This window comes from Haliotis cracherodii, unplaced genomic scaffold, assembly GCF_022045235.1.
Source record: "Haliotis cracherodii isolate W230 unplaced genomic scaffold, xgHalCrac1.p SCAF_9, whole genome shotgun sequence".
Lineage (NCBI taxonomy): Eukaryota > Metazoa > Mollusca > Gastropoda > Lepetellida > Haliotidae > Haliotis > Haliotis cracherodii.
This window is the reverse complement of record NW_027266343.1, coordinates 31,360,460-31,387,684: the sequence shown is the minus strand read 5'-3', so window position 1 is coordinate 31,387,684 and position 27,225 is coordinate 31,360,460. Positions and strand designations below refer to the sequence as shown.

Here is a 27,225-nt window from a genome sequence, read left to right as displayed (position 1 = left end):
TGTCAAGATATGTTTCTGTCACCTTCAAACGAATGCAAAACTGAGAGGATATTGGAATACCATCTTCACTCTCCTATGTATGTATTGCGGGACTTGTGACATGGGTTGTTGCAGTGATAATCTTACCATCTTATACTCCAGTAACAGATTATGGTGAACATGTTGATATATCAATAACGGAAAATTGTATGGATCTTATGTAGAACTGTATACACAACATACCACTAGCTGAGACTAGTGTCTCTCAGAATCAACTGCAACAATAGCAAGACGTCATTATATTGGTTTAGGTTTTAAGAAGGAAAAAACGTCACACCAGATGTTTTTACTGCTGTATATCTCTATAATGGGTGATGACCGAACATTCCACCATTACTTATGTAAGAAATTCACAACTGTCAGCCAGAACTTTTTGGGGTGCATCTTCAGCCGAACCAGTGCAATAAACCTTCAAAGGAAAATGAAGACATTTTGAGTGCAGTGCTTCTAAAATGTTACAGTATGATAAATAGGAACATGATCAGTTATTTTTGTTGGGAGTTATATGTTGAAACAGGAACAGATCCCCTTCACTTCCCCACAGCTGGGATGACCTTGTCCTGACCACGCATTGTTTCCTTGTCTACTTAAGATTGTTACCCACCAGACTTCCACTTTCATTCCTCTCAGAAATGTGACGACAAAATTATGAAACATCTCATTTATATACACCTGGGAAAAAGTTGCACCATTCCATTTTAATATATTCCAAAATGTCATTACACATTTCTGTGTCATTCAATACAAATATGTCACAAATGTGTTTTGTCAGAAAATATATGTCGATACGTTAACTTATTTAATATGGAAATACACCACTCAACTTTTGATAGGAATTTAGGATTATATACATATACATACAAGAGAATCATCTTTGTGTATCATGGTAAGAGATACAAACTATCCCAATCAAACGTGGAATGGAACATGTAAGTTAGTGAAGCATATTTTCCAGGTGTATATTCATACCCGTTCATGAATGAACTTGTTAACACTGAATTTATTTTATATGTGAAATCAGCAGATACTGTGATATGGTCTTACCAGGTTTCAACAGTTTCTGTTGTTCATAGTCCAGTCATGTTCTTGCTTGCCTTCAGTGAAATGTTTCTTTCTGTTCATAGCTGTTTGTGTAAAACAAAATCTGTTGTCCTGTCTCACAATAAAGTCTGTTTAAATAACAACTGAGCCTCCTGATTCCTAGAACCAAAACGAGAGACGAACTGGTCAATTTATTCCCATCACCACAAAATGGCTGCTGATGTTGCTACAAGTAGCATAAAACTTCTTTGCCAAGCAATTTGCATGACCCCCACACGGATTCCAGTTTAATATTTGGTCCCCAGCAACCAATGTCGGAAGAGGAGACTTAATCCATTGGGTGCTCTTGGTGACTATGTCATCGTACCCCGATTTTCTCAACCTCATTCACTGAATTGTCTGGTCCAGATTTTATTATTTCTGGGCCTTTATCATATACCTGGAATATTGCTGGGAGAAGCTTTACACAACAGAAACACACGCACATAATGTGCTGTCTTTGTAATTAGTGCTTCATAATATTCACTCACATTTTATCCATACTTTCGGCCAACAGCATTCTTCATCAGTATCCAAAGTCTGACAAAATCCCATGACACTAGGAGTCAATTTTACCATGTTTATTGCCACAGCAGTACAGGGTTACTACAAGCTGTTCATAACAAAAAGATGAGTGGACAGACACTAGCGTCTTGTGTCATCAGCATCTGTGACCGTGGCAGAGGAAACGGTCTAGGAACAGTCACTAAGAAGCAATGTGTCGCAACAGGTGAACTACACAATAAGTATTGGTTATTATTGTTGAGAAACAACTAGAATTGTAAAAAGCATGTAATCCTACTTGAACACAGTATCCACTGGTAAACTTCACAACCACTTAGTGTCAGCAAATAAAATACTTAAAATTGTTCCTAAAACATTTCTCATGTAAAAATTGCACCATCTAAAGTCAACAAAGCATTCTGATCAGCATACGAACAGTCGCTTAAATACCAGGGGAGGGCACAGGCAGGATATATTCATGACATTTTAACAATTCACATAAACTGATCAACGGTTGCTTGTATTTTTCATGTGAAGACTAACTATATCATTCAGCTCGTGCCTTCTCAGCAAGCTTTGTGACTTCCCTTTAGCCAGCTACCTCTCACAGCCTCTGTTCACATCGTGCCATGGCAACGTTGTTGGGAATGTTTCCCTATCATTGCCAGTTCACAATTGTGAATGAAATGATAGAAAAGTATTTCAAATAGCGAACAGAGGGCCACAAGTGAATACCTGTAAAGGGAGAGAACTCTTCATTTAGGACAGGAAGCGGTTTACAACCGATTGCTTCCATCGCTGCTACATAACACTTGCCAGGAAAACAAAATGGCATTCATAACAAAACAAAAGCTTACATGATTGGTCAAATTTACACTGTACAGTCTTCAAGTGATTCCTCCAATACCTACTCCTAGCAGCATAAAACATCAACCCTTCCACCTCGTCCTAGCGACACCTGGCCACAGGCAGCTAAACGGACTCTAGTGGAACATCTAGCACTATGCTCACTAGGGTTGGCACCAAGTTATTTACAGGTTTAATATTTCTGCCCCGAGCTGGTTGAAACACAACCATGCCGCTAACTCTAGAATATGGACGTAACAGAATTATAAAAACACAAATGATGCTTAAAACTTGACAATCATAAAATAGAAAAAGCCTCAATTCCATGGTTAAGTAAGGCCATCATATCTCTTTCAATTATACAATCAAATGTACATAAGATTCTACTAAGCTATGTCACCATGGTAATTTCTACGATTTATCAGCTCATGCATGGGTACAAAACAAGGTTAAAAAGCAATTCTGGTCACTTGTTGATGTATGATTTTACACTTATTTACAGATGAGAACTACAACTAACACAAAGAGAAATAGGCTGACAACTGCAAGCCTATCATAGAACAGGATACTGTCATAGCTGGGCAACTCACATTAGAACCAACCAATCTTATGCTCAGATGATGCTATATCCAATTTATTATTAGAGCTGGTTATGTACCTTTCTCAAATATATTCTTTTGAACTTCGTTTTTTCCCCATCTGTTCCAAACCTTAAATGATATATCAACGTCAGTGGTTTGCATAATTCATCCTCAATGTTATGCAACTTGTCCTTATTTGCGGAAGGTAGATGCCCAGCCCCAGTGGTACCAACATCAAGCATCCAGCAACAATGTCGCGAGAGAGAAAGGAAACACAGCCTTACAGGAGTGGAGACACAACTGTACACATCACAAACAATACAAAATTGTACACGTCTTCGTGTCAAGCCTCACAGCAAGGTCACGTACGGATCCATATCTGGTATATAAGTTACACAGGACTGTTGACATCGATACACACATCCAGAACGGAAACAGCAGAGTAACCTCCCCTGACACCAAAATCCCCAATCCCTGACATTTCATGCTCTGCTACCAAAGTCCAAAACGCATCAACAAACATCGGTGAAATTCTCAAGCAAGTCTTGACATGGTTTCCAATTCATCAAATATTGTGGTAACATGAAATGTTTCTAAAGTTTGTAAATAGAAAGCGAGGTCCCCTGAATATACTTATTAGGTTATTCAAATGTTTTCAGCAGCAAACTGTGACATGAACTCAATGAAGTGGAAGCAAAGAGTTATCTGCCCCTAGTCTATGCAACCTCCACTACAACAGAACTAGATAGCTGTAAAACACTGCAATATGTGGTGTAATGCTTTTGTATAGGACAGGGCAGATGTCTGGGAGTTGCCATGGTAATACTACATCAAGAGGGCAGTGACACTATCAGTGCAGCACACTCCGACAGACTCTGCCTTGTTGGAACAGCTGTCTCCATGAGATGAAAGCAGTCAGGAAGGACAGCACTATTGTTGGAGGAGCCAGTATCTGAATGATGGTACGAATACTTGTTGGATGAACATGAAACAGTTGCACATAAATGCAATATTGTGATACATGTGCTAATATATATTTCAAGAAACATATGATTAAAAGTGACTAAAATGCAAAATAACAACAGAAGAAAAACTGTCTAATTATCCCTCAGGAAGCACAATTTCCATGACAACAATTATCTGTAATGTAGCCTCCTGGACAATATTGTCGTAAAAATGACGGTGATAAAACCAGCCAGATGTCCAAGCTCCTCCTCCTCCTCCTCGTTCACTAACCTAGCAGGGTACATGGTAAGCTGGACACATGGCCTCAAATGTCACAAATGGCAGCATTGATCTTGCAGTCTTCTCTCATTGGTACAAGGATGAAATGAGTGGCGAGAAAATGCATAGACTGTGACTACGACAGTAACAAGCAATAAACCAAGAGTTGCCTCCCTTCCTTATCTCTTTCTTGTATAAAAGCTAAATGAAACAAAGTTTCGCCGCCTCCTCCTCCGATCAACGCTGCAGCATGTCCCCAACAAAGCAAATGTTCAAGTGGCAGACGGACTGCTCAAAGCGCCCCTGAAAGGGGAAGATGGAGTGAGTCGTGTAGCAAGTGAGAACATAGTTTGCTGCCGATGACATCATTGATCGGGGAACGCTCAGATTGCACTTTCCTTGCTCTCCTTGTTCTTCTTCTTGGAGAAGGATGGCATGCGAAACTTCTTCTTCTTTTTCTCCTTCTTGGGAGAAGGCTGTTCCTTGGTTGGGGAGCCCTGCAAAGGATATGCACATTTACAGACAATACCAGGGATCCAAATAACATTTTGAGCCATTGAGTATGTATTCGCTTATTCACACTGGGTATTCATAGTCTTCTTTATTATTTAAAATATATTTACTCTCTTGGGTCCAGTCTTATAGGCTCTGTAATAATGTTACTTCTATACGGTTCAGGTAACTCCCAAACAGCTAATTAACTTCTAAAGTGTTTGTGAGCTGCAACAAGTTGAGTCACGGCTCTCCTAACCTTATAACAGTTATACATATCTAAGTTACAATAAGCGAGATTTTGCACATCTGTGCATTATTCACTGCAGTAGAGTGTACGCAAGCTGAGAAATCTATATTGGGCAATGATACACAGTGTTGTTATACTATCGGGTTATCAAATTTCTTCATGTGTATTAGTAAGCAAGAAACTCAATATTAACGTGGTTATGGTGATTTAGTTTGTGTATTCTGCAAAAATACACATCTGATCTGAGCTTTGCAATACTCTAGTGGTAATCTTGAGGGGGCGATATTTGTTGGCATTTAGACAACTGCAATAGTGCTGTGAAAGTTCCACATACAACTGTTCCAATAGTATCATGAAAATATTCTGAGCATCTTTACCTGCAGACAATACAGATTTCCTAGCTTACTTCAACATGGAGCCATGTCTAACACTTCCACTATTATCTTGGGGAGTTGTTGGATATTAAGGAGGTACCCTCATTATCATCTGGTACATATGTAACCTTATGAATATGTTCTGACTAAAAGGGAATGGTTAAGTAGGAACAAGGGTGGTGATCATACAAATACTATTCATTCTTTAATGTCTGTCAAAAATATCATCATACAACAAGGGCCCCGTACCACATAGCAATCATACAGTCATATGTCTTTGATAAAGTATGGGAATTACAATCGTCTTATTTTGAACATGTTCTTAGTTCATAATTTTCAATTTGAAATAGGAAATCATGCCTATGTTAAAGTGTTGCACTCTGGTTCCATTTGTGAGTATTGTTTTATTAAATTTGGGATATTCAATCTTTATATCAAGTTTTTGTCTGCCCTGGGCTCAAACTTCGATAAAATATTACTCAATTAAAATAGGCAAAATCCATAATTAAGCCGAGGTCTTCAGTATTTTACTGATTAGTTTCTACATCTACACAAATATTGACTGTGAACCCTACCTCCTTGCTACTGCGTTCCTCTAGTGTGTCACCTCCGCTGGCACTGTCTGTCGACCTCAGTGTGTCCGACTTGGCAGGGGAGCTTGGTTTCTCAATTTCACCACCATCTTTTAACACAAACATTTTAGTCAGAATAACATATCACAAAGACAAGTCACGCTGAAAAAACTATCCTATGAAGACATTATGTTTAAAACTTACTCCCAGGAGAGACTTAGATTTACAGACTTGCTCAAGAGTTGCAGATGAGGATGACAATGATCTTAAATGTACATTAAGCTCTATGGGATTTCAGACCATGCTGGGTATCAAGAAATGCACATACAAGAGTTCAAGTCATATCATTCTGTAAAAGAACATCATAAACAGCAAAGCTAATGAATGCAAAGACAATTAATATAATTCAATGCAGCATTCAGCAGTTCTAAACTAATCAAATATATTTTACGGTGATAACACAAATAATTTTTTACTTCTCAATCCTCTGCAGCACAGAATAAATAATCGAGTTGGGGGTATTGTTGTAAGGAATTATCATCAATTTTAAAGTAGCTACTTTAAAGCAGCATGCAATTAAGAGACTTAGATGGGACAAAACAGTGGGCAACTGCAATATTCTGACCACATCACGACTTGGGACAGCTGGAATGGGATTCCCACACTTTGTCTATAGAGAATCATACCAACATCCTCTTCATGACGAAACACTTCAACGACGAGCCTACCCCCCGCCCAAACACAATAAGCACAGTCACCTTCTACAATAAGCCTAGGTCACCTGTTCTGTTCTCACTTCTGGGAACGCAAACCACCTGTCTGTTCAGTCAATCAAGGCATGTTCCTATACAGTCGACAAAAAGTAATTTTGTCTAATTTCACAGCTATACATAGAAAGGAAAGAGTCATGTTCAGAAGAGAATATGAATCTACAAATATACACCGTCTCACCTCGAGGCTGTTTGTCAGATTTTGATCGCTCCAGATTCTTCTTCTCAAGTTCTCGAATCACTAACAAGGAAAAGACAAAATGCACAGCTAGGACACAAACAAAAGCTTAACAAAGTAGTAGAGCAAGATAAACAAAATCACTAGTAGAAGGGAAGCCAATGTCACACATATTCTCCAAGTTTCTCTGTTGTGCAATGCTGATAAGTGACCATCAACTTTGCAGAACTGAAGATGGGGAGACAGGATAATCATGGCAAATACCATAGGGAGAGGCATATGTGAGGAAAATGTGTATAACGCTGAGTGAGCAGTATTTAAATCATTTACAGCAAAAGGGAAAATATTTTTAAAGTGTTTGCGCAAATAACGTGAATAAAAATATAGGTTATGAAGAGTGAATGCATATTAAACTAACATCAGATCACAAAACAAATATATGAAAATCGCATGTTTGTCATGTTCATCCAAATTTGGAGGCTTCATGTAATTGAGAATGGAAAGAAGACTGAGGTTAATATAAGCATTCCCCAGTTCCAGGTAAGTGCTGTTTAAAATGCCAAGTCATGTGATGTGAAACTCACTCTCAGGACTTCTCATAGGTTGTCGCTCAGACTCCGACCTTTTAACCTGAGTAGTACGTTTTTCATCTGTGAACATGCAAAAATACACGTGCCAAGCATGCAACAACATGCACACTACACACTACCAATGTGACATGCAACAGTGCCCATGTTAGAAGTTTCAACTAAAAGACAGGAGGATGTAACCGACACCAACTTGGTGGATTTCTTCTTTTGAAATATTCTGTCAAGTTTTCATACTACTAAAAAGAAGTTAATGAACTAGAGCCATGGCAGATTAAACATAGTAACATGAAAGAATCGATTGGTCCTTAATTTCTGTTGAGTGGTATACACTTCTCTACAGCCGTTCATTCATTATGTTTAAGCCTAGACCAGAGGATCAGTGGAAACTTTACTTCACTAGTCCTCTGAGTCTTGCTCATTCTGCTTGAACAAAACAATTTTTTTTACTATATTTACATTTTTTGTAAGTTTTATTCAGTTTTAATTTGTAGTAACATTGAAGCTATGAGAACTGGTTCAGAATTACAGCTCTCAAATGCTACTAGTCTATGAGAACTACCATCATTGCATATTTACCTGTCCCTGGCACAAATTAGAAGACTCAGGCCAGAAGACTAGCGTGAATTTCTAAGGCTGCTCTACATTCCCACTGCTCCGTGCTCATATCTTGCTATATGTACATATACATTGGACAACGTAGCTCAGCAGCCATATCACAAGCTGAGCACAAATGTTCATGAAAAAATTATTTGAACAGTTTTTCTTAAATAGTGTATATTTCTCTAAATTTTATGCTCGGACTGATATTTTTACAGATATATTATTCCATGCTTCTATCTATAAAGTAAGAGTGAAATATTAACATGGGTTAATACTTAAGTCCAGGGCCCTGTTCCATAACACGATCTTAGTGCTAAGATGATCATACCTCCTGTACATTAACATACACTTATGACATCGTAGTGCCAAGATCGTTTTGTGGAACGGCACACTGGACATGTTTGGCAGCATTGACACAAGTTGTGATATGTTCCCACATACATAGTCAGATCACAACCAGTCCATGTATGTCAGCTCTTGCAACAAGCAATGGGAGCTGGAAAACCCCAATGGATTCCCACAGCACTCATTGAGGCCATCTGATGGACCTTACGTTTGTTTTTATTCATTAAAGCTTATTAACAGGCTACACTTACAGGAAGACGGTGCTGAAGCCTTTACTTGACTAAAGTTTTAATCAGCGAGAAATCAGACAGAGCCTTATGTGTTAGATTGCTGCATTACAGAATATATTATTATTGTCATGTTAGTACATACAAACTACTTTTTGTGAGTATATGTTTTAGAGAAAATGACCACATACCTAATAAGGAACTTTCATTATTTGTTTACAATTATTTGTTAATGAGCACCTGTCTGTTCTAACACAGCATATATTAAACACCCATATATAATTAATTATATGCTCTGTGAGTGAGAGTGTTAAAGTTTTACATCGTATCTGTGAGTTCCAAGTACAGGGTTTATGACAAATAGTACAGTTGTCAGTATCAACGTTACCACGGTACCCAGCCCACAAGTCACATGACACACAGTCGGTCACCTGATTGGCCATGCTGAGGGGGATACAGGTAATCGCCCGCCAGAAGCCCACCTCCAGGTCTCCCCTTTTTGGGTGGTACTGGTGGTACTAGAGTTGATGGATAATATGCATGAATGATCAGTGACTGTTCTTTTAGGCTACGTAAGCAATATTCAAGCTACAATCATCAGCCTGTACATAATGAGCAACAGCCTAGGCAATCAGGGCATGACCAATAGGGTTGGCATATTGGCACTTGAATCATATTGCAATATATCGTAATACTGACAGCTGTATTGCAATACATATTGCAAAAGGTTTGGGGGCCCAAATTATTGTACTGTTCAAATGTACTGCTTAACTCAATAATCCAGACATCAGATGCAAGATGGGTTTTGACAGTATGGATGAATGTGACTACCAATTATGTCATCAATATAGAATGTTAATGTAAACAGAACGAAGTGTGTGCTATTTAGATGGGAACCAAGTCAATCCAAATGTTTCAAGGTAGTAGATATTGTTTATATGATAATATATTAATTCCTTTGTAACTGTATTGGAAATATTGCTACACAAGGGTGGTATTGCGATATGTGTGTTGCTGATGGCCATGTTGCAATATACTGGTATACCAGTAACACTGAACACCCCTCATGACAATACTATCATTAGGTCACACATTGTAACCTTCCATTCTTCACTAGTCAGTTCTTTCCACTAATACAGGGTACTGGGGTGCTTTTCTGCCTGGAATACTCAGTGTCTGTAACAACACTAACAGCCATGCACCTAAACTACATATTTACAGTAAGGTATTAAGACACCTATACCTTATACTTATGATATTTTCAATATATAAAAACTATGATAACCTACATGTTTCAAAAGTGAGAAATAAGTAGAGTAAAATTACAAAGAGCAAAGCAGAGAAATAGAAGGAAATCATGCACAGACATCCAACCCAGAGGGATTGCCATTTACTTTCATAGACATAGTAGACTACGAGTGTTCTACAAGCATTGCTATATCAATGAACATAAATTAGTATCAGAAGACCATCAGCTCATCGTCTGACAATAAAGTGGATGCTTCACCATGCTGCTGAAATATACTGCTTCAAGTAAAAGCCGCCACGGTCAGTCACGGGTGATGTAAGTTAGAGACGCAGAGGGGGAATAAAATGTTCACCCATAATTGTGAATGGAAGATGTGTAACACAGGGATGATAAAAAGGTTTAATTTTGCTCCATAATTTCTAAAAATAAATTGGATTGAAGAACTTGGTAGATTGATATTGATCTGTTAGTATTTGTATATGGTAAGTTAGGTATAGATACAGGATGGTATATTGTTGGATCACGAAAAGATGCAAGTGTTCAAAAGTATAAGGGGTCCATGGTCCTTTAGGTTTGATGCTATGTTATTGGACTTTTGGGGCTCCCTGAATTATTAAATTTTAACCTTCGGCCTATTTCATTCACAGGACTTGTCACCCAATTCTGCAGACTTAAGGAAACATTTTATCAAACTTATTACAGCTTGAGACTTCTTGTTTAAGTCTAGGGGGGAAAAAAATACTTTCATTAGTATACCATATACTATTTTAATACTCAGAAGAAAAGGTCACTATATTATTTATCAATCAAACTGCTTGTCAAAGACAAGAAATCTTTAGGACTTAATATATATTGTTTTCCATAGTGGTAGGTGGATGGGTTGATGGGTTGATGGATGGATGGAAGAATGGATGGATGGATTTGTCAAAAGGTGCATAAATCATAAATTTGAATTATGGACTTGAACTGAGGAATCGGGGATTGTCTAACCCTGAATGTGATACAACTGAAATTTGGCAGCGTATATTGTCAGAGCATTGTTGAAGCATCCAGCAAGCACAGAAACAGCACCATTCCCTTGGGCAGCAGCTGCGGCGGCTAGATCTCTGTACATACCTGATTCATTGTTGGATGGCAGCGACTCTGGCTGGCCATTCACACTCTCATCAAGGTTAGTTTCCTCAGGCAGTGGCGCAATGCCCGACTCTACATGAAACAACAAGGCTCCGTGCACAGAACAACACACACACTATAGAGTAGAACAGGGTGCACACACCAACACAGTACATCTTAGTAAGCTTCAATGTTAGAACTGCCAGCTCCTAGTATCAGATACTGCTTGTGTACATCTGCAGTTACTTAGGGTCTTAACTGAGGGTAAAATAGAGCATACTGCTGCTTGCAGCATATTACAGCCATCAATCAGTAGCGACAACTGAATGAATATTGTTTTATGTCACTCTCTGCAACATTATGTCTCAGCTATCCATAAAATATAATCAAGACCAAAGAAGCCAGTGTTTGCCCACTATCAATGCTGCTGTGGGACAACCGACACACGATCAGCGAGGTCACTCACTACAACAGTGTGTGGAGTCGAACACCAACCACTGGGATACCTTTTGGTTCAAGAATTACTGATATGATAGTATATAGCATGTAATATAAGAACCTTTTAACAAATAAGCACCAAAACATGTCAAACACTACCAATTTAGCTCAATCTTAAACATTTTTGATACGTTTTAAGGATGTCATAGAATCATACCACAATAAAGATATAAGAAGTTATTGAATAAGTAAGTACCCTGTCCAATTACAATGATCCTTCACCACTAAGCAGGTACGATAGGAGTTATCAACAAACTGACACCAACATCAACATAGTACTCTGTAAACTACAAAATCTCTTCTCAAATCATGAAAGTTGGATCAGGAATTACAAATGACCTAAAGGAATGAATATTTCCTAACGACTAGTCTAATGTATGTATAGGTCTTGACATGCAGGAGATGGATAGAGGAGTTACTATAGAGTACTACAAACAAAACAACCTGTCAAACTGTTTACAAACATTACAGGATACGCGAGAGATTATAAAGTGGTTTTTTTATTTCTATCCACATCGGTTTCAAAATGAATAAACATCATTCTCCTTAAATGAATTTCTGGAAGCCTACATATTTACACAGTTTCTTTCGCTATAATTTCACTTGATACTCATAATTGTTTTATCAGGAAATTAATAATTGAATTAAGGAAGATAAAGTTAACATTGATTGCAATTATGAAATGCTCTCATGAGCTTAAATCCGAAGACACAGGATCCTGTAGGATTTGTGACATGCATAGTTTCTGGTGTGTCGACAGTGGCACACCACAACATCTACAGCTACAGAACAACAGAACACGGGAACACTACACTCTTGGGACAAGGCAAATACTGAACACATATCCCACCTTCTGCAGATGTGGAGTTGAGCTGTTGCATACGCTCTTCTGAGGAGATGAGGCGGCCATCGGGACCTGGACTTAGGTCCTCACCTGCAGAGAAACATGGATTACAATCAGTCCCTATGCATGGTGAAAGTTGGAGTGAGTGAGGTACATGCAGCTGCCTTAGAAATTCAGTCCAGAGGACTATTGGGCATGTTAGTTAACTAGTAACTAGAGACAAAATTGTTTACCATGTTTACATTTTCTGTCGGTTATATTCAGTTCTAATTTGAAGCAAAACTGAAGCACTGGGAACTGGTTCAAAATAATGCTACGAGTCTTTGAGGACTACCATCATTGGATTCTTTCTCATCCTCAGCCCAAGCTGATTGTCTCGGGCTAGCAGAGTAGGGTGAATCTTGAAGGCTGATACAGTGCTACAGCTGCACCAATGACAGCAAACTATAAATTTATGACACACTACCCATTCTACAACTATTCATTCTTCAAACAGTCTCACAGACTGAGTGGATTTGCCTGGTGCTAAAGATACTTCAGAGGCTTTTGGAAATAAAGTTTAAGTGTATCAATCCTTATAGGCAATTGCTATTAGGGCTAGTATATCATAAAAGCCAGGTAAAGCTTAAATATATATTTAACCTAGCCCACACAGTAATAACATTGACCAGGCCCAATGAGTCCACAACTCATTGTTTCTGTAAACTAATCACATTTTATGGAAGATCATTAGAGTTTGGGAGAAAGTAACTTGTCCTTCCTGATTGTCAAAAGTCTCAGACTAGTAGAAGCTAAATGGGGTCAATTCCATAAGCAGGTATTTCAGTTATCAAGCTACGCTACCTTCCTGCTTGTTGAGCCCCTTCTGGTATTCCTCCAGCTCCTTCTCTGTCATGTTCTCGAAGGGGTTGGCTGCGTAGTATGACCTGTACACAACAGCGTTGTGCTGGTGGTCGCGCTGGATTATGCCCTTAGATGCTGCTCCAACAACGATCACGTGGTCCGAGGCATTGCTTAGGTTCCCATCCTGCTGTGGACAAACAGGAGCAGGAATTTGTACATGAATTCAAACATCCAAACACGTTGAAGTGTAGAGGTACATAAAACATAAATTAACATGACAAAATGGTGTCTTGAAAGGCCTCCCATATGCATATGTCAATGTTGTTTTACGCAGTAAGTATTATTCCAGCTTCACTTAAGCAACTTGTACAAAACTCACTGGCTGTGCTAGTGGTTGATGGCATGAGCAACAATACAGACTGTCTGGATACTATTAACACGCATAAGTTCTTAAAGCACATATGTTCCATACATCACTATGTAAGTTTGTTTTCTTTATGTTTTCTTCACATGTATGTCAATATTTACTTGTTTAATTATTTAATTGTTCCCAGTCAATTTGGAATTTAGAAATTAAGAGGGTCCTGGGTTCACTGAGGTTTGCTCTTGTAATATTTGAAAGTAGATACCCCTCAATTTCTAACATTCAGCACTAGGGTTATGACAAAGACCCTTAACTTTCATGCTTAATTTCGAACACTGTCATAGATCAACAACAATTTTTGTAATGACATCTAACTCACTTTCATTTTCTGTGCTTCATCAAATGACATTCCTTCTAAGACTCTGGACTGGGGTCCGGCTGTTACCTTGTCCTCATAGTAGTCTTTTCGGATCTGGAAATGTTATAAAAAGCAGATAAAATGTTTGTTATTTGTTTATGCCACACTCAGCAATATTCAAGTTACATGACGATGGTCTGTCCCTGATTGAGACTGAACAATTCCAATAATTGACATCGTGAGCATCGAATTGGGACACGATGACATGCATCAACCAAGTCAGCAAGCCTGACCACCCGATCCCATTAGTCACTTCTTCTGACAAGCATGGGTGGCTAAGAACAATTGATCCCAGATCTTCATGGGGCAGTTGAAATGAACAAAGTGGTTTTTTTTAATCAACAGGGTCATAACATCTCCAACTGCCTGCACAGCAGTCGTCACATCAACGTCATGTTTACATACCTGTTTCTGTTTTAGTTTAAGTTCTTTTGGGTTGTCTCCCTGTGGTGCAAACTGGTTTGGGCCGTCCACCTTGATAGGGGTGCTGGTTTTGGAGGGCGAATCTGTCCCATCTGGAACCCACTGAAACACAATGACAAAGGTTTTGCAACATATGTAGCTGTTTGTTGCTTAAAGCTGCACACAGTAATGACAGCTATATGATGTCATCTTGCAAACAATCGACAAACCAGTGTTTGATATTATGACAATATATAGACAAGGCTGACAATGTTGATCTCACAATATATTTCTGACATATACACAGGAAAACACACTTATTAATGATAAAGCCAAAAACAGGTCGTGTGGCTACACTGATTTTCAACAGTTATTGCCACAATAATCTTTCAAAAAACGTTTAGAACCCAACAGTTATAGTCCTATAATGGGCAACAATCTACGCTGTCGGGTTAGATGACACGCAAACAACTAATTTACCAAGTCTGACCACCCGATCCATTAGTCTATTACAGTATTAGACTATTCTAACCTGGAATCACAAGGGGTTTTGGTTTGAATCACCCGATTACCCAACCGATCTTTGCAATTATAGACATCTAAGAGCAACAGCAAGTCAGTTTCACATACCTTCGTGTACTTCTTGGGGTTAGTTGTACCAATCTCTTCCAGCTCTTGTCTCTTGTATGTGTTGGGGGACGTGAGCCAGCCAGCCTTGTAGGCCTGTTTCTGTCTCTCCAAGGCAGTCTTCAAGGGAGACCTGACCAACAAAAAGAGAAACACAATTAGCCAATGCATGTAAACAACACAGTGAAACCAACTCCACATACCGATGATGGCACCTAAAGGTCTGATTGTAAGGACCTGCACAGAGGGCAATATTCAGCCCTAAGTCTACTGCAATTGGAATACCCAATTTGAATAACAAAGATTTCCCAGTTTCACTTATTTTACAAAAATAATAGCATTAAAAAAATCCAATCTTGAACAACTGCTATTAGTATCTGATGTTGGCACTCGGGTTGTCTGAAACTATGGACAACTCCATACACTTACTGGGGTCGCAGGGATTTAACCAGGTTTGACTGCACTACATGGAGTATGCTCTCTGCGCTACTAATGAATATCCATTGACCCTTCTTGGTGAATAGGATACCCGTGAAAACCCAACATACATTTAGAAAATCCAAGAACATAGCTTTTGTTTTAGTCCATTGGTCATCTTATACTGATGACTCCTTTAACATGTTCGCAAGGAATGCATCTATGAACTAACAGATTTGCTCAGTTCTGACATACGATTATTAACACATACAATCAACTGCAGCAAAGAGAAGTCCATAGCCATTTCATTTTTAACAAATTTACTTCAAAATATACCTATGAAAATTAAAAATAATAATGTTGTATCACAGAAATACAAGGACTGCTATATTACCTGTTAAACCATATATTTACACATGAACATTAGGGAATCCATTAATGTAATATTTATATGACAGATTCAACAGTTACCATGGCTACCTATCCACAAACAATCATCAATACAATCACTGAATCAATATTACTGATTCATTATTCACGTCAAAAGGAGATAGAAATCACTGGTCACTAGAGGTATTATCAAGTGAGTGTTAGACAGGGCATGCATGTATTGAGGTATATCATCACTACTGCATCTGCCAAATTGAGTGAATCTGGTGAAATCAGTCCTGCTACCTTGGTTACAAATATCTCTAGCAAAGTGACCACACCAGCCATATTTCAACATGCAGTTACAGAACACAAGTAAATCAAAGATAGGCTGTGAACATCTACTGTTAGTAATACTGGGAGATGAAAGCTTGGTGACAAGAACTCAAGGAACCAGCTCAATAATCAATGCAAAATAAAATTGGAGTTATAAACAAGACAAGACCAAAAGAAGCTGAAACTAAGTTCTCTGGCACTGTTTTTAACAAATAAAAATCTTAAATCGTGCTTGAGATTATTTGTCCAGTGTTTGTAACTAGAGATGAATATTAAGGGGTCCTTGTAGCACTAATGTTAAATACTTATCTTAGAGAGTCTGTTTGATCTAGACACCACAGCAAGAAACCTCAAGGAAACAGAACCCCACTTATTTACTAATACTGTCTATACTATACTGTTAATATTTTCTGATAAAATAAGTAAAGTGCCTCTGAAACTTGTTCAAGTTCTGGTCTAATAAACAACAGGATAGAAATCAATATCCCACAATTTTATTTCTGAATATCTAAGATAACATATGAGCAAGTCTTGGGTAAATGCACCAAACCTTCCAAATACCATGAGTTTAATAGGCTCAAGCAAAAAGGGTTTTACATTCTAAAGATGCTTCAATCTGCAATCAGAAACATGTTAGTAGTGTTGTTAATTACAGCTGAGTTGTCAAAACTGAGCAAATCATTCCACAATCATCAGTACATGTAATTCTACAGAGGTGTTTGTTAGTCTACAGCAGAAGCTACTCATACAATGGTCTCAAAAGTCAAACATACAGTCTCTATGACAGTCTGGCTTGAAATGCAACATGTCAGCGTTTTAATCCAATTTTCTCGAATATAATGCACACAAGAATTATTTCTTCATGTCCCATGTATGAGGTAGGATTTCTGAATGTCTTAATTATGTATGTAGAACATGAAGAGCAGAGGTTCTTTATGTGCTGCCCTTAAGATAGTTGTAAGGCATACATTCATATTTCGCAATATGAATGATTCTGAAATTATAAAATCTGTTGATTACGATCCCCTTGTTATAACCCAATTACGATTGCTGCCATTTTGTTATAGAGAAAGTCAAATGCCAACCCATTCCATTCCTAGTCAGACAACAAGGTAAAAGATCTGGGGTCACGATTTCAAAAATTTACTATGTGTCAATAGTAATAACATGTCACATTGAGTGCCATGCTTGCGATGTGTATGAAGAAGTGCTTTACTCACGCATATTTTGAATGTTCGATGTCGCCATCAAACACATATGTGAAGGAGCTGGAGGCTGGGGGAACCTCCACATCACTGTTGGACCTCTCCTTCTTCTCCTGCTTCAGGATAGGCATCTTGTAAACATGGCCCGTGCGGTACCCCTGAAACCAGCAAAGGGTATCAAATATTAAGGGTGGGTCTTTGCTATGGTACTTTAGAACAGTGGTCCATAAACCTGCCTGTTTTTAACATCAGGGAACAGTCAAGGAGCTATGATTTCTATCCTTATTTTATGTGATGTGGAAAGGACTTCTGACGTCTATCCATAATCACGATGAAGAGGATCATATGATACAAAAGAAGTTTGCATGCATGACAGATAAACTATAGCAACATGAAAGAAACAGGTGTTGTTAAACTTATTTAGCATAGAATATATTCTTGAAATTTTGACAAATCTGTTCCTTACCAATGTAGGCCATGAACATGACATTGTGCATTCATTCTTTCATGAGTGAATGAGAGAGAGAGAGAGTGAGTTACATTTCTGAGCAAACACTATCCCACTGTCCCACATAGTGATAAAGAAACAACTCTTACCCTACAAACAACAGACAAAGGATGAAGAGACACTTACAGCATTATCTAACTGCCTCATGAGGGCCTCAAACTCCAACTCTCCTGTCTTCCATCTGCGTCCAGTGACGTCCACCCCACCTCCACCCATGCTAGCCACCCTGAATGTCTCCTGCCGTGTCTCGTCATCGACCAGGATCAGGTTGTCTAACCCTGCTGGTACTGCTCTCATCTGTACACAATAGGTCTAGGTTAGTTACACAAATAGCAGGCAAAATATATCTTTGAAACATTTGAAATATCATTTATACTTATCCTGACTCATACTTATTGCCCTGGTGTATGAGTGAGGATAAGCAAAACTGTTAACGTAAAATATGCATTTAATAGCAATACTGAAGACAGATGTGATATTGGTAACTTCAAATATAAGGGGCAATTAGAATAAATTTAATCTATTCTAAAGTTAATGTTCACGATATGTGACACTAGCCATTGATACCATGTGCTCAGGAATTAGAATTTATGACAGCTAACATTGTGCTGATGGATTTGTGCAATAGGACATAATATCAAATTGTTCAAAATATCCAACCCAGTTACATATCTTCATTAATTAAAAATGAGTCATCAAAAAATGACAAATCCCCCCGGGCTTCTACAATAGCAAAAGGAACCACCTCAGCCCTTGATCAATACATGTACCAAGTTTGGTTGAAAAATCTTTCACGGTTTTCAAGTTATGTAATGGAAACAAAATATGGATGGACAGAAGGGGATACAAACAAAACTTACTTGGGTATCACAGGCAGCGACCAAATTGAATGCGTAATGATACGCCTCCTCCATAGTTTCCCCACAGGCTACCATTCCATGGTTCCGTAACAGCATCACCTGAAACATACACGCAGGTGTTAAAGAGATAACTACTTATTCCATCAATCAGGGAAGGTGGCCACATTGAAAAGGGAAACATTTGTCACCTACGGAAATAGTCACATTAAGAGCCAACTCAGTTCTGACCCCACCCATATCAATCATTCCATCCCCATGACCTATGACCTGGTCTTAATTTATTCCCTTCCTTGTACATACAACATATATTTGTCTGTGTCTCCAATTGCTAAGCATATTGAAACCAGACATTGACCTAGGATTGAAAACTAAGTGCCCTTGGCAGGCAAATTGGGAAAAAAAGTTAGTTCTATATTGTTATTCTTAAAAGTTTTTTTTCTTAATTTAAGAGGTATTGTATCCAAAGCAACTATGTGAAATTAACCCACTTCACTTTATTGGTCTTGTTATCAGGGAATACAGGTCACCCTGACCAAGCCATCCCATTAGTTATTACAACTATAACATCAACTGTGCATAGTTTTATTCCCACTTGGAAATTCTTACTGACATTTGTAGACTTGGGACAGCATATTGGCCTCCGAACAGATAATAAAGTCAATATTGGCACATCAAATGGATAAATGATCCTGGAGTATGACCAACCTTATTTGTGGGCCCGAGATTGCGAGCAAGTTTGTCTCGCTCTTCTTGGTCTACCAGTATTCCAGTGTAGTCGTGAGTACTGATGCTCCCACAAATAAGGGACTCCTGTGACAGGGGAAGTAATCCAGACTGCATTGCAGATACCTTGAAAACAAGTCATAACAATGAGGGATATGATAGTTCTGTATTGATATACAGACAGAAAAATGTCAAGAAATATCCATGTTACAATGAAAGACTAGGAACTTATTGCAGACTTTAACATCAGTGGCATAATTCCTAACAATGGTCACTTTAATTATAGCATGATCACAAACATAACCCCCAAAAATATAAATAACCAAAAGTTTAAATTAACTAAGGATAGCAAAAGGGGAACCACGACAGGATTCTAATAACAGAAAAGGCAATATATCTCTTCTTGCAAAGTTGCCAACTTTACCAAATTACAATTAGTATCTTCTGGTCAGTAAACGAAAACATGATACAAAATTTTGGGAATGTTTAGAGTGAAAAGGTGGCATTTGAAGCCCACTCCATCCCCCTCATGTTCCTATCAGATGGTGTAATGGCCCTCTTTTTACCATTGTCTATGATAATTTATGTGACTTTTTGTCTCTGTATATTGACAAATTATTTAACTAAGGAAGAAATCATATTTTCATATTTTAGTTGCAAACCTGTAACAAATGTAAAACATAGCTGTAATAATGCCAGATAATTATAACATCATATGACCATAGGATTGTACCTTTGGTCCACAAATAATCTACCACAGAGCCTGTCACAGACCTATCTGACTTTTATCACGCATATAAAATGCAGCTTCATGTAAAACTGATTACTTACTGCAACAACATTGGGTGTGTGAAGATGAATGATGCACTTGATGTCCGGGCGGGCCTGGTGGATGGCAGAGTGTAGAACGAAGCCAGCTTTGTTGACACCGAAGGTCGTGGATCCTGGGTCTACGAGATTACCTTTCATGTCTACCTTGACGAGTGTTGAGGCCGTCACCTCAGGGTACAGCAAACCAAATGGGTTGAGCAGGAAGTGCTCTGATTCCTGACTTACACGCACCTGCGCAGAGAAATGCGAGAGTTAAGAACGGAACAAAACTGTGATTCCAGCGCCAGCGTAGATTTACATGTAACATGTAGAGAATATATGGTTGATCCCCGTCAATTAACACACATCTCACTGAGTGATCTTACATTATATAAAGTCAAGTTGCAACTTGTGAACCTAAGAGCATTTGAGTGGATCCGCTAATCAAGCATGCTAATCAGGCTTTTGTCAGAATCAAGTTCATAACCAGTGGATAATGAACAAGGGGCACCTTTGCACAGTGGCCAAGGCTTCTCAGCCACCAGCGCCACAAAATCAAACAGAGGTCTTCAGCATGATGAGCAAATATACCAAACAACAATCAAATTATCAATTATTTTTCAATATTGAAACTAATTTATGAATATTGATACAAAATGCATATTTTACTGCCACATAAATGTTAACATGTTATAACAATATAAGATTACTATGGTTAAGATGGAGAATAAGAAAGCAGAAAATTCAATATATATTAAATATTTAATGGAACAGTTGATTAATTGCAAGTAGGAAAATGTTTATCAATACAAATACAGAAATAGTTACTTATTAATTTTTAATATCGATGTATCGTGATATAATGATGTTTAACGTTTCAATCCATGACACCCCTACATATTGTCCACTCGTGAAGATCCGGGTTAGAATGGGTCTTCATTGGAGCCAACTAATAGGATCAGGTGGTCAGACTTGGTTGATGCATGTCATTGTATCCCAATTGTGCCGATCGATGCCCTTGATATTAATCACTGGTTTGTCTGGTCCCGACTGATTATTTACACACCACCTTTCATATAACTTGAATATTGCTGAGTGCTGCGTTAAGCAACAAAAAACAAATCATCCTCTATCTAATCAGTGTACAAAGTGTAAAACAACTGTTCACAGCGAATACAGGAATACATACGCTAATGTGGTTGTAGATTCCATGAGTCCAGCCATTCATATCAACGAGTCTGTATAAAGATGCCAGCTTACATCGCAGGACCTTCTCCCCCTTACTGTAGTTCAGTGAATCCACCCCTCGGATATCATTTACTGGAATGACTGGTGAGGCTGCAACACAATACAAGGGATTAATAAAAGTAGAAATAACACAGCTTTGCAATAGTGAATCTCTGTCAAAGCATGGGAGTTACAAAAGGCTTAGCGCCAATATCAGAAATATATGTTAAAGTAAGGGAGTTACAATCACCTAAGCATTGAGATCACTTTGTGGAACAGGCATGACATACCAAGGATCAAACTCTTGATTCTGGATTACAACCCACAACAAACAGGCCATGGCAACACCAAGAGACCCAACTCTACACCGCCTTAGATTAATGGTCCAGTAGCATGGTACACTATATTATCGCGATAGTTAATTTATAATGGACAGTAATGGCGCACGCTTACTAACCTATTAAGTATGTCTTAAACAAAATATTTCTTGATCTTTCTTCAACTTTTCTGACACATCAATTAGGATTGATCCATGTTGATTTGATTTTCTTTACTGAGTTCGGAAAACAAAGTACCTGTCATTAGCGGGCAACTCTATATTATATCTAGTTTATCACTAGTTTGTTGTGTGATCCGTGTGGATTATATGGTTTACATCACTTCCTGTTTTGGATTATGCATAATCAGTGTATGCATACGACCTAGGTTGGGTCAAGGGACATCGTCCAAACAAATGGGTTCTTTTCTAACCAATTTCAAATGGCGGTAGGGGTAATTTCACTTCAAAAACATTCCAGAAACTATTATAAAAAAGTTAACGTGTACATTTACGAGTAGCGGTGACATACAGCAATGAGTCTTGTATTCAATCAAGCAATGAAATATCGTGGTTAGACATAAGTAAACAGTCGACAGGGTGTGTGTTTTATGAGATTTACCGATACCGGGATAATATAGAGTTTCCGCAATAATGTATAGTCATGCAGTGTTTGTATCAAAACAGGGGTTCTTGTAATGTTCTGCAACATTTTACTAAAAGATCCCCTTGGGTTCAAGGAAAAGGGCTCATGAAGTTTATCTTTTGTTTTGATGACTGTAGTACTTGGTTGTGTTACATACCCCCTTTGGCCATGGATCCTAAGTTAGATCGCGTGTGAGGGAGGAGAAGGTCGGAGATCTGTTGCAGGGCAATGAGCGACGCAGGATGCGACCCTGAGGCAAGCTGCTCCTCCACAATCTGCTCCAGCTCCTCCCGAAACGCCTGGCTGTTGAGGATAACGGAGACTCGGCTGCGGTTCTCCATCTGCTTCACGTCCTCCTTCACCTCTGCCGGCCGCCGCATCTGTCGCTGATACTCCGGGTCCTCCGGATCTGCAACAACAAGTGTATACAAGTATAAGACTAATAAGTTTGTTTAAATGCAGCTTTGAACAGACTTCTAGTCATATTACTGTCTGTATGTGGACCCAATGCCTTCAGTGATAGGTAGTGGGTCCAGTGGACTCCCAATAATGAATTTTAAGGGTCCCTGCAGGTCATATGAAGGTAATGAAATAGTGAAGTGTACTGCGCATTTAGATAATTACTTTAGAGCCTGGAATGAATCAATGATCATGTGGACAGAGGTCAAGAATGATGGATAAAATAAGACAGCAATAACTGGCCTTGATGCACAGTAGGTACAATGAATATTATTGTACATCCCTCAGGATGCAGTATATTCTTTTTCTGCGCCCATTATCTACATTTGTGAGGATGTTAACCAGAGGCAATACCTTCAAACTCTGATGAGTTGTTAACAGGCTTAAGATCATGGGTGAAGAAAATTTGGGATTTGAACCACCTGTGTCAATGTATGTATTACTATAAAGTTTACACACACAGAAGAGCTGTTTTAGCTGAAGATTGTTTCTTGTTTAGCGCCGAAATCAGCAATATTCGAGTTATATGATGGCAGCCTGTAAATAATAGTGTGTGGAACAGACAATCCTGTGATTGAAATTGTGAGCAACGATCCATGCCAACAGAGCAAAAGAACGCGCTATCAAACAAGTCACAGAAGCTGACCATTTGGTCACCCCTTACAACCAGCATAAATTGTGGGGGACCAATTCTTACCCCGAATCCCCATGGGGTTCAGCAATGTAATAACACAAATATTAGCAGAATAGAATAATTGATCTAATTTTCTCACAAACTCATGTGAATAATCACATAGAGACTATTTAGGAAAACTAAGAATACTCTCCTCTCCAAAATGATATATTCACCATTTTGCAGATTGATTTGATTGAGGGCCTAACATTCTCTATCACTAAAAGTGCTGAGGACTTCTATCACAGTGTTGCTGTGATGTGATGTACAATGTAAATCATTGGATCAAACACAAATTATATCTGGACCAACAATTGACAGATAGGATGATAGGTACCTTATCCAAATTCAATTGGATCATTTGTTTAATTTAGAAAATAAACTGACCCCTTATTATGAGAGCAAATGTCCATCTAGGAGCTAATCTTCCACAAGTGACTAGTCAGGCCTGAGTAGTGGTGGTGTTGACTTGCTCGAAGCCTGGCAGTAGTAGTACACGTTAAGTAAACACACCACTGGTAACAGTCATACAACACACGGGTCTGGCGCACATGTGTCACGAGACACAGCATGTAGTACAAATAGATGCCAGATGGCTTATTATAACGTAGGAGTGCATCCTTTTACAAAATGTTCACTTTCCTTCGATCAGGATTTACAATAACAACCGTCATGAGAATGTGTCACTTAAGAAAATTCTGGATACAATCTACCATTCAAATACCCTTGAAAATGTGGATAACATTATGCTACATAAGACTGACCCAATGTGTTAATGACCTAATGTGTAAATGACCCAGTGATGACATTCTATAAGGTCATGATAACCTTGCTTTTATAAAGGTAAATACTGCTTGCAAACAAACTTATGAATGAAATAGTTATTTGCAATAGGGAATGAAGGACACACAAGTTATGCCTTGAGGAAGGTGCTCCGATAGAGCCGACCTTCTGCTATAGTGTCTGACTGTTAAAACAGTGACTTCATTGTTAAAAAGTGCATCTTGTATCCTTGCTATCTCGTAGCCATGTTGTTGTTTACCCTTGTGGGAAGCCGCCTTCCAGACAGTTGGTTCTTCAACAAGATCACATCCAAACACTCATTCAAAAACCAGGCACTTTTGAGGATATCATATGACATACTTGTGTTTTTCCTCACGCCATCATGTATATAAAATCTAAATATACCACTGTTTACTGCAATTCATTATGGCTACAAGTACCGTAAATCCTGACAAGAACACTTAGTGTCGGGGTGCCTAAAACAGGCATGTGGGGAATCGAACCCGGGCCTACAGCGTGACAAGCAAATGCTTTAACCCCTGGGCTACCACATGGCCTAGCAATGCCTAGCAATGCCACAAAGAGCTTTCCATGTGTGATATTATAAACAGTATACAAAGTAACTCAAATTTACAAGTCTCAATTCAGTCTTACAGAAAAACCCTTCATAGCAATTTGGTCATGTTACATGTACAGGAAATACATTATTAAGATACATTTAGGACAGTTCAAAATATTACCTACCTTTTAAGAATGCATGACTTCACACCAACACAAGATAATTTGGGGCATTAAATACTGCTGACTACTAATGTCTATATCTCCTTGAGGGGTCATAAAAATGCTGATCACCCTTTGTGAACAAATCACATACTGAGTTACTCTGGCTGGCAAAGACACATTCTTTCACAAATTCCTGTCATGAAAGCTATTATTACACCAAGTATTTCCAGATCAATCTGTCATGTCTATGTTAAGTAGATTTACAGATACCCCTTAGCCATATATCAACAATGAGATTTTGACCTTGATCACTTCACAAAATCACCCTCAATCATGAGGAATAACATTAAGGAAATCGTTTCCATGCCCAGTTTACTAGAAAGACTGCCAAACTTCAATCAAGATGTCTTAATCTCGTAGCACTCTTGTTCAAGCCAGAGGCAAAGCAGGAGATAATGTGTTGTTGGTAAGTATTGAAGTAGGGCCTCCACAATGACTGACACTTAGTCACAATAATTACATCCCCTTATGCCCTGCTGCCTTGACTCCAGGGGATGCAGGAACTGCTCCTGATGCTGTGTACCTCTCTCTCAGCACTTCCTACTTCAACTTACCCAAGAAATGCATGGAGCTCTGCCAAGTGGGACTGGGTTTGTTGCCCATGAGAAAACACTGATATACATCAGCAGAAAAATGAAACTAGCTGTTAAAGAAACATTCTTACATTCCCACATAATCTTTAAAACATTTTACCTTTTGAAGCAAGCACTCTAGTACTGTGTTTTCGTGCTCACACTTACCGGTTATCTTTAAGAATTCCAAACTTCCACCTTCTAGATTAAACAGCAATTAAAGTAGTTTCTTGCATGTATGCAATCTGCTTGACTTAAACCTTCTGCCCAAATCCTATTTCCATAAATGCAACTCATCTAAATTATCCATAGATATCCAAAACCCTGTTACCACATTCGCCATATAAAGCACCCTGCTCTAATAAGCAGCCCTACAAAGGCTTAAATGTTATATGACAGTCCATACCTTTGTGTACATTACAGATTTAAAAAAAAAGAAAACAGCAGCTCAGAAGGGCTATGTCATTGCCTAGTAACCATTATCGAAAAAGTCATAGCTTCATCCATGTCTGAACTAAGATTGTTCACTACCACTCAATCTCTGAAAACAACTTAACTCATAGTGTATGGTTTTTCTAAGCGCCCAGTGCACTTACTACAGCAAGTACAGAAATCTGGTGCAAGATGATAAATGGAGAATACAATTCAATGATTTTATAATACTCCTTGTTTTGTGTGTCAAGAAATCTGTTTGGGCTTGGGGAGTAGTAAGTAATTTGGACTTAATTGTTGCTCATAGGTGAATGTTAATATTGTGTGTCAGATGCTCAATGTCAATCGTTTCCATTAGGGCTGGATAAAAAGATTGACAATTGGAGTTATAGTTGATGGGAAGAATGATTATCGATATAAAAATTGTGTCATCGATAATAACTACCATAAACTATTGTGATGAAATAAAGTTTAGATTTATCTAAACTGAATTGTTATTGTAATCATGTTAATTGCCAAGACGGAAGGCAAATGTTTTTGTTATATCTCAAATGTCCACAATGTGATACATGCATAAATGTGTCACACGTGGCATGAAATCACTTTCATGCATATTTGCTTAAAGTTACCTGTCCAATATTCATTGATAATTGTTCGGTATTTATAGTTAAGCAGTTATCAATCTCTATGATCTGTTTCAACAGCAAGTGCTAGTTTCGATAATCGAGTCCTACAATGGTAAATACCCATGACCACAATTCATTCCAGAGGAACTGAGGCAGTAACCATATTGTGGCAGAAACCGATTTGTCTGCAAATCACAACTGGTATATATGGTCATGTTGAACCCTGACCTGTCTGGTATAAGGGAATACTGACCTATTGTGTCTATGTACTTCCCCGTGGGGCTGGTTGGCCCGTTAACCTGGGCACTTCCGTCGCTCATCCCGTGTTACTGGCCAGCCACGCCCTGCAAAACAAAACAAACATTTAGTCAAATAATCATTCTCAACAACAGATTTGAACATAACCATTTAAGTTAGAGTATGTTATCATTTAAAATGTTTTCCTGACAT

The 27,225-nt window shown here is 38.4% G+C and overlaps 1 protein-coding gene across 9 annotated transcripts in view; it reads right to left on the bottom strand.

Moving 5' to 3' along the window:
* Positions 1-1,685: 1,685 nt before the first annotated feature.
* Positions 1,686-27,225, bottom strand: part of LOC139452740 (protein hu-li tai shao-like) — a 52,789-nt gene continuing 27,249 nt past the window's right edge. For 4 of the 9 annotated variants that reach the window (XM_071234319.1, XM_071234322.1, XM_071234320.1 and 1 more), the window contains exons 2-19: positions 27,029-27,119; positions 22,605-22,856; positions 21,448-21,596; positions 20,280-20,510; positions 19,431-19,574; positions 18,726-18,824; positions 17,992-18,162; positions 17,373-17,515; positions 15,034-15,163; positions 14,407-14,526; positions 13,963-14,055; positions 13,220-13,406; positions 12,383-12,466; positions 11,038-11,127; positions 7,495-7,560; positions 6,914-6,973; positions 5,966-6,072; positions 1,686-4,771 (exon numbers count right to left, since the gene is read on the bottom strand). In XM_071234319.1, the coding sequence (XP_071090420.1) occupies positions 4,658-4,771; positions 5,966-6,072; positions 6,914-6,973; positions 7,495-7,560; positions 11,038-11,127; positions 12,383-12,466; positions 13,220-13,406; positions 13,963-14,055; positions 14,407-14,526; positions 15,034-15,163; positions 17,373-17,515; positions 17,992-18,162; positions 18,726-18,824; positions 19,431-19,574; positions 20,280-20,510; positions 21,448-21,596; positions 22,605-22,856; positions 27,029-27,095 (2,307 nt within the window). In that variant the 5' untranslated portion in view covers positions 27,096-27,119 and the 3' untranslated portion in view covers positions 1,686-4,657. The remainder of the gene's footprint in view (positions 4,772-5,965; positions 6,073-6,913; positions 6,974-7,494; positions 7,561-11,037; positions 11,128-12,382; positions 12,467-13,219; positions 13,407-13,962; positions 14,056-14,406; positions 14,527-15,033; positions 15,164-17,372; positions 17,516-17,991; positions 18,163-18,725; positions 18,825-19,430; positions 19,575-20,279; positions 20,511-21,447; positions 21,597-22,604; positions 22,857-27,028; positions 27,120-27,225) is intronic. The other 5 variants (XM_071234323.1, XM_071234324.1, XM_071234325.1 and 2 more) reach the window with 5 other exon arrangements.